The 15,643-nt window shown below is 34.5% G+C and overlaps 1 protein-coding gene across 15 annotated transcripts in view; it reads left to right on the plus strand.

Moving 5' to 3' along the window:
• ADGB (androglobin) overlaps positions 1-15,643 on the plus strand; it is a 199,920-nt gene that overhangs the window by 99,316 nt on the left and 84,961 nt on the right. For all 15 annotated transcript variants that reach the window (XM_072643645.1, XM_072643646.1, XM_072643647.1 and 12 more), the window contains 4 exons: positions 1,755-1,926; positions 4,882-4,945; positions 11,024-11,126; positions 13,807-13,948. In XM_072643645.1, coding sequence (XP_072499746.1) covers positions 1,755-1,926; positions 4,882-4,945; positions 11,024-11,126; positions 13,807-13,948 — 481 coding nt within the window. The remainder of the gene's footprint in view (positions 1-1,754; positions 1,927-4,881; positions 4,946-11,023; positions 11,127-13,806; positions 13,949-15,643) is intronic.

Here is a 15,643-nt window from a genome sequence, read left to right on the forward strand (position 1 = left end):
AAGAATTAGATAATAACCAAGATTTATTCCAAATAATTATAAATAATGCCCAATATCTCCTTAATCTAAATTCAATGATCCTGTGACCAGTTAACCTCATTCCTTTTTATTTCCTACTTTTACCATTACACTATTTCTGTGATTGATGGGTTGAAATTAAATGGGCTACTGTAACTTGAAAAAATTTGGAAATCACCTAGTGTCCTAGGTTAATACTTTGTATCACAGATGTACTTGAAGAAAAAATTTGCTTATCCCTAGCAATAAATTGTTTCAAGTTCCTATTCTTTTTGAATTCTGTCAATTTTTGTCTTCCTTTCCTCTCTCAAGGTGACTGCTTCTAACATGGCCACATTTTTTTGACCTGGAGAATAAGATAATCAAGCATGTTAGAATTATGTCAAAGATCATAGTAAATAAACCTGAGTGACTTTCTGGCATAACTTTTATTAGCTTAAGGGTCTTTGCCAGTCACTTTTGGGTTTGCTTTTGGGCTTTGGTCTATGTTTCTACTAATTAAAGTTGCTAGATGAGTCACCTTTGAACTAGTGAGTCCTGACTCTCTGTTCATTGTGACTTCACCAAAAATATCACCAAAATTAGAATTAGAAATAAGTTTTTAATAGTGTTTTAAGATAAACAGAAAAAGAAAAAGTAAACAGCTTGAAATGTTGTTGTTATTATTAATTATGTAGTAGAGGTTACACTCCATGGAGTATGCAAAGGAATGCACCTGTAGAAGCTCTAATTACAGAAGCATGCATTAGGACTTCCCTGGAAACTTTGGGGGGCATCAGGGAATAAGCTGTTTTGGGGAATCTATATACACTATAGTGCAACCTCTTCTTCACTTAAATTTTTTCATCCCATGCAAGTCTATTCCTTTTTCCTCTTTGGATACTCCTTTAGTGCAAAGTCGTAATCAAGTGTGCCCTGGGACTGTCTGAATTTTTGACATTATAGAATCACTGCATCACAGAGTTTTAGGGTTGCTAAGGGGCCTTAGCATCCATTTCTTTCAAACTGTGCACAAAAGGAATCCTTGCAGTAAATTATAGTAGCTCATCTTTCTCACCTTCCCCCCAATATGACCTTTTCTTCTAAGAGTATGAAATACATTTTTTAGTAAAAATTTACTTTAGTAAGTTTTTGAGTCTCCTTGGAAAACTCACTGCCATAAATCCAGGGTCAAGAGTCAGATGGAACATGGAAACAATTCTTGTCACAATGCATAATAGTACCTAGCATCCACATATGTTGATTCTCAAAACAACCCTGTCCTATCATTATATAGCCTGAGAACACTGACATTAAATGACTTTTCCAGGGTCCCACTGCTAAAATTGTCTAAGGCAGGATTTGAACTCAGGTCTTACTGATCCCATGACACCTAGGAGCCTCTAGCAGTCCTTTCCTTTCTATTGCCTCTGAAGTACCTTTTCTCTACAGATGGATTCTGAAGCAAGTTTCAGGGTTATGAGCTAGGATGCCTACTTTAGAAAATTATGTGGGAGAAAAATGGAAAGACTACAAAATTACTGAACACACTGACATCAGTGTAAGACTTTCTGAGGCTATTGGTCTGTATTTGTAAGTGTAGAACTTGTGAAGTTCATGTGTCTTTTTCAGTGCACGTCTTCATATATATGAACTTTGCAGATTCTCCTTCTTATTTTCCACATATCATTGACTTCCATTCTTTCAGACCATGGACAGTTCTGATATGTTACTATTTGTTCTTCTTATGTATACAGATGATGCAGCAGAAACTGTGTATAACGTTACAGTTCGTCAGTCAGAGACAACTGACTTATTCAGCCAGTTAACATCCACTTTGGATAAATCCCAAGAAGAAATATTAGCAGAAAATGCTCCTATATGCAAAGAAATCTGGTTTGACTATGATGACTTCTGCAGATGCTTCCAGTAAGGATTAAAAAGTTTCCCACCCCTACATACTTAATATACCAGGGCTATAAAGTATTCATTTTTCAACTTGGGTTCAAATACTTCATGATCGAGTGTGCTATGTGAGAAATCAAGTAGGTTAGTGTAATTAGATGATTGGGTACATGGAAGGGAGCAACATATATGGAAGCTGGAAATATAGAAAGGAGCTAGGGTATAATATTATGCAATAGTATTATACAGTAATATAAAAAATATATATTAAATACTAAACCAGAATCTGTATTTAATCCTGAAAGATAATAGGGAATCATTAGAGTTTATTGAATAGGGATAGTTTATGGTCAGATCTATGTTTAAAAAAAAATCACTATGGCTGAATCATGGAGGATGGATTGGAGTGGGTAGAGATTTGAGGCAGGGAGACCAATTAGAAGGTTAAGATTAGGAGAGAATGTCATCTGCATCAATGAAGTATCCATATGATTAAGTCATGGGTTATCTAGGGTACTAAAGTATTATTCATACATTTTAACTGGTGGTTTTCCATTTTGAAACATTTACCTTAGTGAATTCTACCAAACATTTAAAGATCAACTGATTCAAACATTAAATAAATAAATGGAATAATAGGCAAAGGAGTCGTGTATACTCCTTTTATGAAACAAATATGGTGCTGATACCTAAATTAGACAGAATAAAAACAGAAAGAAAATGATAGACCAATTTCACTAATGAATATGAGGCAAAAATACTAAATAAAAAACTAGCTAGGAGACTACAACAACGTATAACTAAATTATACATTGTGACCAAGTGGGGTTTATACCAGGAGTGTAGGGATGGTTTAAGTATAAGAAAAACTACTTATCAATAGCAAAAGTAACAAAATGATATGATTATATCAATAGATGCAAAAAAAGTTCTTGACAAAATACAACATTCATTCTTGTTAAAAAACACTTGAAAGTATATGTGTAAATGAATTTTTCCTTGAAATGATAAGAAGCATCTACTTAAAACCATCAGCAAAGCATTATTTGTAATGAGGATAAGCTAGAGACCCTCCCGGGAATATTAGGAGTGAAACAAGGATGCCTGTTATCACTAATATTATTCAATATTGTATTAGAAATGCTAGCAGTAGCAATTAAGAGAAGAAAAAGAAATAGAAGGAATGAGAATAGGCAATGAAGTAATAAAACTATTTCTTTTTGCAGACAATATAATGATATACTTGGAAAATCCTAGAGATTCAGCAAAAAAGCTAGTTGAAACAATTAATTTTAGCAAAGTAATAGAACATAAAATAAATCCGCATAAATCAGGATTTCTATGCATAACCAATAAAACCCTGCAAGAAGAGACAGTAAGAGATACCCTATTTAAAATAACCATAGACAACATAAAATACCTTGGAGTGTATCTGCCAAGACAAACCCAAGAATTACATGAATGTAATTATAAAACACTTTTTAAACAAATAAAGTCAGATTTAAATAATTGGGGCAATATTAATTGTTCATGATTGGGCAAAGCAAATGTAATAAAAATGACAAGTCTACCTAAACTAATGCCATCCCAGTTAAGTTACCAAAAATTATTTTATTGAGCTAGAAAATACAATAACATAATTTATTTGGAAGAGCAAAGGGTCAATAATATAAAAGGAATTAATTAGAAAAAATGTAAAAGAAGAAGACTTAGCAGTACCTGATCTTAAACTATATTTATAAGGTGGTAATTATCAAAACTTTTTGGTCCTGGCTAAGAAATATAAAGGTAAATCAGTGGAACAAAGTGGACATACAGTACACAGTAGTTGGTGATTATAGTAGCTTTATGTTTGATAAACATAAAGACAAGCTTGCAGGATAAGAATTCACTAATTGATAAAAAAAAAAAATATTGGGAAAACTGGACCCTTTGACCCAGCAATGTCGTTTCTGAAACTCTATCCCAAAGAGATCATCAAAATGGGAAAAGGTCTCACATGTTTAAAAATATTTATAGCAGCTCTCTTTGTGGTGGCCAAGAGCTGAAAACTGAGGGGACGTCCATCAGTTGGGGAATGGCTAAACAAGCTGTGGTATGTAGTTGTAATAAACAGGTTGATTCTAGGAAAAAAAAACCATGAAAACATTTGCCTGAAATAATGAAGGGTAAAATGAGCAGAATCAAGAGAATATTGTATATAGTAACAGAAGTGTTGTTTAAAGAATAACTGTGAATGTTATTCTGAGTATTATAAACGCTCACATCAACTACAAAGGACCTATGAGGGAAGATGATATCTGCTTCCAGAGAAAGAACCAATAAATAGACGTTTGCATAGTGAAGTTTTACATATATATATATATATATATATATATATATATATACATACACATAAATACGTGCACACATACACATGTATGTGTGTATGTATACATGTATATATGTGTATGTATCTATATTTCAGTATCTATTATATATGTGTGCATGTATATATGCATGTGTATTTGTGTACATATCTATATATCTGTCTACGTATCTACATATATATGTATCTGTGTCAAATGACCTTCTCTAGCACAAGGTGGAGAGAGAGGAAGGAGACAGTTCAGAACCTAAAATGTCACAAAAAATAAATAAAATTAATTGTTCAAAAAGTATCATTGTCCTTAGGCTTATGTCAATATGACAATGAACAATTTGTAAATAGAGGAAAAATGATTGAGTCTTACCCATTGTTTGATTTCATCCTCTGTTCAAAACATTGTCAGTTGACTGAAACAAAGGGATTTTTTTCTGACACAATAATTTCAGCCTAGGTCCTCCTAAGACAACTAAGTCAATTCAGTCTTTTTTGTTTTTCTCAGCCTTTCAATATATTAATTTACCCAGGCTGATTAAAGATCCATTGTAATTTGTTGCCTAAAGTGATATTTGCCTATCTGAATGGAATTAATTAAGAATCAATTGTCTTTTCAGGAATGTGTATGTTTTCCACAAACCAAATTCATATATCTATAGCTATCAGAAGTCAGACTTTAAGGTAAGTGAAGTATTAATTTTTTTTTTGTTTGATTTTTAAGAATCAAATCACATTAGAGCATGAAACCCTTGGCTTAATCAAATATTTATAAATCTGTTGTGACACTTATGTGGACCTAATTCTTAATATTATAGGCTATGGTTTGTGATCAGTGGTTTTTATTCAAACTCCCACAACTTTTATTTACTCTACTTTGACCCCTTAACCTATGTGAACAAGTACTCCTAGTAGCTCCCAAGTAGCTACTTTTAGGTTCATAATATGGATAGACAAGTGGTTAATGAATAAATTGCAGTTATATGCAAATTATATGTAACAGACTTTGATTTCAAGGGATAAATACAGACAGTTTGTCTCCCAAACATTTTCCAAGCCTCTTATTTTTTCTTTGTCTCTACTATCTCTGCTCCTATTTATGGGCAGGAGGTAGCAGGGTTTAGAAGGGTTCAGGAAAATATTATTTTAACACCAATTGAAGGAACCACTTCTGTCTCCCAAAAAGATTGCCTCCCCAGTTACTTTCAAACACATGGTTCTTGCAATCAAGGCAGGTTCTCTAATCCCTACATCAGAGTCTGAGCCCGGGTGTATCCTAGAGATAGATCTGCTTCCAGTTTGTACTCATAAGCTACATTAAATTTTGTATCTACCAAAGAAGCAAAACTAGATGAAACATCCAGATAAGAAAATAGTCTAGAATTGGGTTAGGGTCTCAATATTATAGAGATGACTAAAGTTAATTTCAAATGATAATCTTGGAGGGAGGAGAGGGAGCTCAAGTTGATTGCACTAGAGAGATGCAGTGATATGCTAGTGAATATTTAACAACACCATCTTTGAAAAAAATACATGCTTCCATAAACTTTTAAGTGTAAGCTTCTTGATTAAAATTTTCCCCATTATTTTCTTAAGTCCAGACAATCAACGAAACAATAAATCAAACCCTGAATTATTGTCTTTGTAGATTTCTGAGGTGTTACTGCTTATACTCAAAGTTTAACGCTAGGCTCTCACAAACTTGTTGGAGCTGACTCCAGCATACCTCCCATACCCTAAATGCTCCAGAGTATCCTTAAAACCCTGACGGGGAAAATGTTGCTCTGGGACCTGAGAGTCATAGGTGGGAGTAGGACCTGGGATAAAGATGCCTTTGTGATTATATGGGCTACACTGGAATTTACGAAAGCCCTTTTTGAGTTCGATAGCATAGATCCAACTGGTAGAACAATTATCTCAAGAGAAATAAATTTTCAAAAGACAGCATTTGCTGTAACCTTCATAAATAATTTGATTGAAAGTGTAAAAACATTGAAGGACAAGCATGCAATCATAATTAACTACTGTTACTACAGGAGAAAAGGTAGAGCTGTTGAGGAGTATTTCTACAGATAATAGTTAGCTAGCATTTATATAGTGCTTAAGGTTTGCAAAGCACTTTACAAATACTATCTCATTTTACCCCTGCAGCCACCCTGGGAAATAGATGGTATTATCTCCATTTTACAGATAAGGAAACTAGAGGCAAACAGAAGTGACTTTCCCAACATCATACAACTAGTAACTGTCCTGACTCCAGGGCCAGTACTCTGTCCCCTGCCTTACATCGGTGCCAGCTAAGGTGGTTGTGGAACACATCGTAGTAGAAGCAACTCAACAAGAAGGCATTTGATGATTATGTTAATATTTAGCTAGGACATACTGTAGAATACAAACACCACAAAGACATTACCAAAAAAAAAAACCCACACAGAATGAAATCCATGAAAGAAAAGTGTATATATCAGAAAGTCCATAGTCCCTTATTCAGCAATTGAAAGCATATGTTAAAGGGTAACAAAGTGTCAAAAAGATAATGCAAGAATTTAAAATAGTGTAAAGGACATACTAAGCAATTCAAAACCAATTAAAAAAAAATTTACCTCAGAGTCTTGAAAGAAAGGAAATTGGAGGAGAGAGAGAGCTTCTAAAGAAAGAGGATATGGAAAAATCCCTCATCATGAGAAGTCCAATGCAGAAGTACAAATTGTATAAACAAGAAACAGAAAGCTTCTCTACAATTAATGTAGTGAACAACAAATGTTAAATCAAGGTCAAAACAAAAAAAAAGAGTGGCTGGAGAAGATCCATAATTATGGGCTATAACATTTCACAGGGGTGCATGAATTACCCTCCAAGCAATTTGCCAACTTCCTTTCAGATACAGACTTGATCCCAACCTTTCATAACAGAAGATGTTACATACCTGCTATTCAAAGATGAGAACAAGTTACCTACAAATGCAGTCTAATTACATGTTTACATACTTGATACAAAGCAACTGTGACTTGTGTCACTAAAAAGTCTAAAAACAATGACAGCATAGATCTAACTGGTGGTTTATAGTAGTTGATAATGCAGAAAGAGTGTGTCAGAGAGTCCAAAGGGTGTAAAGAATAACTTGTTAGCTCAGTCATTTGTTCATTCATCATATGTTGTTTGTTCTTGAAGAGGACCATGCCATCAGGGAGGTTATGTTATGACTTGAAAGTAAATTTGATTTAAGTGTGGGAGGGCTGTGCAAAATCATCAGCCTCACTTTCTTCTCTGGGGCCATCCAGGTCCAGTGGCAAGACATGGATCAGGATGACTGGAGATGGCCCTAGATGCAGTGTGAGACGTTGGCCTTTTTAAGCTAAAGTCTTTCCCAGGTCTCAATTTGATTGAGGCCTGTTCAGTAATTATTCAATAAAACCCACCCAACAGTTCCATAGCATCTAAACTGCCTTTATTGACTATCACAAAGCCTTTCTCTCACTTTTATACTAAAGACTTAGTCTTTTACTGCAAATACAAAAAATACATCCAAGTATAATGAGAAGAAATGAATAAAACATTTGTTACATGTAGTGTGTGCTAAGCAGTACATAAATGCATAAATGTACAAATATAATATGTATATATGAACTGTGCACTTACAATTTGTATGTGAATATATAAAATATGGTATACAGATAGAAAAGTAAGATAATTTTGTTTTCAAAGGGGGCACATTTTAGTGGGGGAGGATGCTTGCATATTTAATGTAGACATGGAAAAGCATTCTTTACTTAAAACATGCCCCCAAAATAATATTGTGAAGATAGCTAAGAAAGTGCTGAGCCTGGAGTCAGGAATATCTGAGTTTAAATCCAGCCTCAGACACTTTACTAGCTGTGTGACTCTGGGCAAGTCACTTAACCTCTTTTTTTGTCAGTTTCCTCATCTGTAAAATGTGAGTAATAACAGCACCTACCTCCCAGGATTGTTATGAGATTAAAGAGATAATAATTGTAACGTGCTTAGCACAGTGCCTATTACAAAATACGTGCTTTATAAATCTTAGCCTGTATATAAAAATTGTTATTTTCAGTGAGGTAGAGTAAGCCCATTATATTTCTTCCCAGCTGTAAATTCATTATAATTTTCCTAACTAGGAATGTAATTTTCAAGTTAAACAGAGTCTTGAACCAAAACACTTGTTAATTGCCAGTCATACAGAGATGATATCAGAGATGATATTGTTTACATGAGTAAACAAATAGACCTCTGCACATGAAACAGTTCTTTCATCTCATGGAATCTTTCTCCAATAATATAAAAATAATATTTGAAACAAGTCAGTGTAATACTGTTAATGTGCATCAAGGAAAGATAAAGGCTAAAAAAAAGGCTTCAAGCTTACATCTGAAAGTTACATTGTACCTTTGGATAAAGGCAATCCTTACATTTGCCTTAGTGTTCTCCAGGTAAGACTTGATGAAGATAAAGATATTAAACAGAAAGCTGGGTCTGAATAGGTGGGACTTACTGGCAACCTGAAAATCATACCTGAATGGGAAAACTTTATTTAAAGGAATTAATAATATGTATAAAATGCCCATCTTAATGTACACTTCCTGAACCCTAAAATGGACAATAACAAATTTGGAAAGTCTTCCATTAGATATCCTAACAATGTTAATGAAATATAAGACTTAGCACCCTAGGGTAACTGTAGAAAGAATAACACTTCTTATCACAAAGGAAAAAGAAATTTGATAGATATTCTTTGATCATATGATAATGAAGTAAAAAAAACCATGCAGAAATACTTTTGAAAAAAGTGGATATCATTTCACCAAGTAATAATAAAGGTTGATTACAGGTTTATACCATTGGATTTGTTAACTATAACTGGAAGTGCTTTACCTCTGGATGGAGCTATCAAATGGCAATGATCAAAAGTGCAATTAAAAGATCCTCCATGGGTGGCATGCATAAACTCAATCAAATATATGAAAACAATGAAGTATCAAACAAATAGTTTTTGCTTATATATTTGCTTATGGAAAGAGAAAGGGATCTGATGACAATTCAGAAAAGGTCTTTGGCAACAAAAGTTTTGGACGGATTTTCCTTAAGGAGCCTGGATGTCATGATTAAAGTAGGTAGCATCTACCAAGTATCTAGGAAGACAGAACTTGGTATACCAATATATTCATTAGAAACTCACTCTTTTTCATCATTTAATAAATTATAATTCCCCATACTACTAATATAGACTTCAAATGCTCTAAAGAACTCAATGCATAAATTATCCTGGAACTGAGCCATTATCACAGACTGATCTGTTGACTACATAACAGTGATATTATTGCCCAGACACAACATTGATCCATAAAAACTTTAAAACAAAAATTTTAGTAGATATCACTGTACCAAATAATCATAATCCTCAAAGTACATGAAATGAACAGCTTTTAAAATAGAGACCTATATTTTATAATAAAATATAGAGAATAGATTAAAATCATGTCAGAAAAAGGATGACATTTATAATATTCCTATTTTTCTAATTACTACTGGAATACTGTCATCTCTCTACCCCCTGGCAGTGCTTGCAGTGATCCTTCAGAAGACAATTCAGCTACAACAAAAAGTTATTTTATACATATGCAGTAGTATGTAGAACATGATATAAAGGGATGTTGGCAGAATAGTAACTTGTCTCAAAACGAGTTCTATTTTTTCAGTGGGGCTCACATAGAACGCCATTGAAAATATGAGAATTTGATAATGATTTATCATTTTATATCATACTGGAAGGTTTGCAAAATACTTTGCTCTTAACAATCCTCTGAAATAAGTAGCATGAATATTATCTTCATTTTAATTTCCTTGCAAATAAGAAGGATGTGTTTTTGTCAGACTGGTAGACTCCTTTTGCCAACACAAATCACAGCTCATAATTAATGTGAACTTAGTAGACAAGGTCATGGGTTTTGCCAGAAGCAGTGTTAAGTGATTTGATCAGGGTCCTGCACTTATTTTCGGAGGAAGGGTTTTAATAAAGATCTTCCTAAGTCTATCATGCTCTCCATGGTGCCATGCTGCTTTTATTCCTATCTTATCAATGAAGCTGAAGATCCAAGAGGTCAAGTGACTTGCCCATAGTTACTGAACTAGCCTCTCTAGGGATAGTCCTTATGCTTTATTTTTGCTATTAGCTGGTTAGTTATTTCTAAAGTTATAGATTACTAGCGGGGAGAAACATGGGAAAATTTATAGGAACTGATACATAGAAAAGTAAATAGAACTAGGCAAACTCTGCACAATAACTGCAGTGATGTCAGTGAAAAAAACAATAACATGAAACTGAATGATGTGTGATTATAAAGAGCAAACTTGGCCCCAGAAGAATTGAAAAAAAGTGCTTCCCTCCCTTCAACGAACAGGTTAGATTCTATCATATAGAAGAACTTGAGGACTATATAGAACAAAGCAAATAATCAAGACTAGTTAGTTTTACTGAACTGTTTCTTTAAACGTTTGTTATAAAGAAGACTTACTGGGGGGTGGAGAGAGTAAGATGTATTTGGAATTTTTCTTCTGCTTGCATATTAAATTACTTTCTACATATGAGGAAATTGTATAGAAAAGGTTAAGAAATGCAAGGTCCCTTATATTCACTTTATAAAAATGCCTTATGTTATGGTATGAACTTTAAATGAAACATTGAAAAAAGTTTAATTACAATATTACCGGCCCCGAATTACATATTATTTGCCCCTGTTCTTTCAGTCTGCGGATGACCGAGTGTTTTATTATTTATTTGTGGATAGTCTGAAGCCTATTGAACTTCTGGTTTGCTTTTCTGCATTGGTACGCTGGGGAGAATCTGGAGGTAAGAGATCTATGAAGAAAATAAGTACAGTTATTTTTGTGAGACTAGGAAAGTCATTATGCAATTAAAACAACAAAAAAGAGAGAGCACTTTCCACTTATTTCCTCTATTTTCTCACCACATTGATACTCTTCAACTCCTTGCAATCTGATTGCAGAACCCACTGCTGTACTTGAATAGTTCTCTTACAGGTCACCGGTGGTTAACTGCTAAACTGGTGCCCTTTTCTCAACTCTTTTCCTTCTTGACATTTCCACAGTATTTAATACTGTGGTCAACACCTCTGCCTTGTCACTTTCCTTAATCTTTGCTTGCATGCTTGAGCTTTTCCCAGGTTCTTCTATGCCTGAACACCCCTTCTCTATCTTCTTAATTGGTTCATTATACTTTTCCCACCTCATTAATGTGACTGTCTCTAGGATTCTGTCTTCAGGTCTCCTCTCCCCTAGACTTGACTTTTCCTCTCTAATTCCTTCCTCTGACTTAAATTATCTCTTTTTGTTCATTTCCCTAAAATTTCTCCTGAACTCCAGTTCTGCATTTCTAACTGGCTGCCAGACATCTCCACATGGATATCTGGCCCAGACTCAAACTAAATAGGTCCATACCTGACCTCAGCACCTCCACATCTAAAACAACCTTAACTTGTTTCTTTTAGTTGATGTTACTATCACCTTCCCAGTCATTCAGACTCATAATAAAACAGCACCTTTGCATCTTCCCTCCCCCTTACCCATCACATCTTTAAATCTATCCCCTTTTCTCTTTTTATATTAGCACTCTTAATGCCCTCCACATATTTCCCCCAAATTACTGACTTTCATTCTGTGTCAGTGTCCCCTAGGTCTTTATCCTGAATCTTCTCCTCTCCCCTTCCTGTCCTTTCTCCACTCTCTTCTCCTCTTGTCCCTTTTTTCTTTCTCTCCACCCTCTTTCAGAGAGCTTATCAGTTGTCAAGCCTCTAATTATTTATCTTATATAGAATCTTTATTTTCAGTTCTCATCTCTCTTGTTAACTCTAATTCTCTATCACCACATGCCTTTAGAACATTTCTACCTAGATATCCTGTCAACATCTCAAAATTAATGTCTAAAGGTCAGCTGATCTGTCCCCAAATCTGACCCTCTTCCAAACTTCCCAATTTCTGTTTTTTAAAAATCTATTAATTTATCTATTTATTTTTAACATACATTTAGAAAATTTTCAGTTCCAAATCCTCTCCCTTCTCTAGTCTCTCCCTCACCAATTGAGAAGGCAAGCACTATGCTATCCATTACACATGTGAAGTCATGCGAAGCATATTTCCATATTACCAAAAAACAAGAAAAAACAAAGTAAAAGAAAAAACATGCTTTATTCTGCACTCACTGTTCATTGGTTCTTTCTCTCAAGGTGGATAAACTTTTTCATCATGAGTCCCTTGGAACTGTCATGGATCATTGTCTTGACTTGAGTAGTTAAGTTTCTCACAGTTGATCATCCTTACAGTATTGTTATTACTCTGTACAGTGTTCTTTCTCCTAGTTCTGCTCACTTTACTATGCATCAGTTCATATAAGTCTTTACAGGTTTTTCTGAAACTATTCCTGCTTGTTATTTCTTACAGCACAATAATATGCCATCACAATCATATATTATATAACTTGTTCAACTATTTCTCAGTTGATGGGCATCCCCATAATTTCCAGTTCTTTGCTTCAATTTCTATTAATATGGTGCCACTACACAGTCCCCCAGGTTGAACATTGAAGTCATCCATATTCTTTCCTTCACTTCCATTTCCAATCAGTTAATAAATCTCGCCAATTTATCCCTTCGTAGCTTCTGTTGCATCTATTCCTTTCTCTTCACATGTAGAGTGAACACCTTTGTTCATAACTTTCATCACTCCTCACCTCCTCTGTTGAATCTCTTTGTCATACTCCCTGTTTTTTCTCTCTCCAAATCATTTTATGCAGGGCTGTCAAAATTATTTTTCTAAGGCACAGACCATGCTATTCCCCTGCTCAAGAAACTTCACTGGCTCCCTTTTGGTTCCACAATGAAATTCAAAGTGCTCATCTTGGCATTTAAAGATGTACACAGTGTAGGTTCATGCTGCCTTTCTAGGAATTTCATTCTCATTTTTTTCATAAACTGTTTAGACAGACTGTCCTTCTCATAAGCTAGATCAAAAGAAACAATATATGTAAAGCATTTAGCAAACCTTAAAGTACTATATAAATGCTGGGAATCATCATCATCATCATCATCATCATCATCATCAGTCATCATCAGGAAGGTACTCTCTTCTTACTTTTGCCTTTTATAATCCTTAATCTTCCTTCAAGGATGAGATTGTCTCCTAAACAAAGCTGTTTCCAAGCCCCAGTAATTAATGTTCTCCTTCCTCAAATTACCTCATGTTTACTTATCTGTTGACACATATTCTCCAATAATACATAAAATTTTTAAGGTCAGTAAGTGTTCCTCATTTCTGTCTTTGTATACCCATTCAGGACCCAGTACCAGGTACAGTACTTTGCCTATAATAGATGCTTAATAAATACTTCTTGAATTTAATAAAATTGAACACAACTTAAGGCTCAAAGGTGTCCCATGAGTTAATAATCAGGCTTCATCCTTAAAAGACAGTGGCACACCATTTAAACTTGATTTTCTTTATTTTTTTCCGTAAAGCATTACAGAAAGACAGTCCTGTTGTAGAACCTGGCCTACTTACAGCAGAAACGTTTTCTTGGAAATCTCTGACTCAGCGGAATCTTGTACTGAAGATACATACATATGCTACCAAAGCTACAATGATCCGCCTTCCTGTTGGGTGTGTAACTGCCTTGGCTCCTCTAATTACAAGAATCTCCTGATATTCTGAGTAACCATTGTAAAATTCAATAGTATTGTCTAAGACCAAGTTGTCAAACTCAGTAACTGGTTGCCTGAAACCACCTGAACTATATTAAAATGTAATTAGGAAATGTTTAACAAAGTAAATAAAAATATAATATAGAAAATGTTAATTCATAGTTCTCTAAGTCAGTATGCTGCTGAAAGAATATGTTTTTCTTTGAGTGTGAGTCTAAAGAATTCTCTACAATTTACAGCTAGATCACTAATTGTACAATTTTAATTTAATATAACTTTTACTTATAAAAATAAGAACTTTATTAAATATGGATTATTTGATAATTTCCCTTGAATTTGACAATTAGGTAGTTTTCAAGTAGTAACTCATTCATCTAATGTGGAAGAAATATCTACTCTGTCAAATGTAACATTAAACAGGATGTTTTTGGTGTATTCAAATTTCAATCTTGTCCATAAAGAAATTTGGTGGACTTTATATAATCAAAGACATCCCCTTCTCCCCCCCCCCCCCCCCCACTATCAAGTGTGAGGGAGATATTGTCCTATTCTTCTGTATATTTCAGAAGCCAGAAAATAAATTATGTTATATAAAAATTGGCATATAGTACCTAGGGACACCCTTCAACTCTCAGGATGTATTTCATAGATACTCTGAATCTGTCCTTAGAGTGTGAACTCCTTGAGGGCAGAGACCATGATTTTGCCTTTCTTTGTATCCATAGCATTTAGAACTAGAATTTGAACATAGCTTGGAACATGGTTGCTTAATAATACTAGTTGACTAGCTAAAACTGAAGTCCCCAAGCCTTTATCAGAGTGCTTACCTTGAACTGTGAGTCACAGAATGCAATTATTTTAAAGCAAAGGCAGTCAATAAAGTGACATAATAAGAAATATAACAACAAAATGTTCTCTACATAAGCATTTCCAGTGCTTACATTACTTCAAGAGAAAGAATTGACACCCATGGACAACGTGCCTGGAGAGGTACATATGTAAGGAAACTGTATGGCCAACATACTTGGAGGAAAGGGCCACTGATGTCTCGCGATGTCATCTTGCTGCTTCTGTCAGGCCTGCTTCATGATATTCTTAAATACATAATCTTTGCGGTAAGCTGCTTAGTCTGCTCCTGCTTCCAGCTGAAGGCAAGTTCTTGAAAAAATGGGTGAAGCCATCCTTTTTTTTTTTTTTTTGCATGAAGCCCATATGTATACTTTTCTTCAACTTTTTTTGTTTTAGAAAAGGAAGAAAAACCTGTGCTCCAAGAACCAAGCAAAAGCTTCTTATGTCTTGTTACCCTGGAAATATGCCTTGTGTGATAACTCATCTCCCTAGAGAAGAATTCCTAACCTGGGATCCATGAACTTTAAAAAATACATATTTTGATAATATTTCAATATAAGTAATTTATTTTGTAATGTATATTTTAAAAAACTTTTCTAAAAAGAGGTCTGCAGGCTGCACTAGAATTCCAAAGGATCAATGACGTGCCAAAAAAGTTAACTCTTGCCCTAGAAGGACATTTTCAGCCCCAAGATGCCAAGTTCATTAGAACAGAGAACAGGGTCACTCTAGCTAACTAGTGGTCTTAAACTTAGTCTTTTCTTTGGGCTCCTAAGTTTGGGGCACCTCAGTCAGATATATATCA

Source organism: Notamacropus eugenii, chromosome 2 (assembly GCF_028372415.1).
Source record: "Notamacropus eugenii isolate mMacEug1 chromosome 2, mMacEug1.pri_v2, whole genome shotgun sequence".
Lineage (NCBI taxonomy): Eukaryota > Metazoa > Chordata > Mammalia > Diprotodontia > Macropodidae > Notamacropus > Notamacropus eugenii.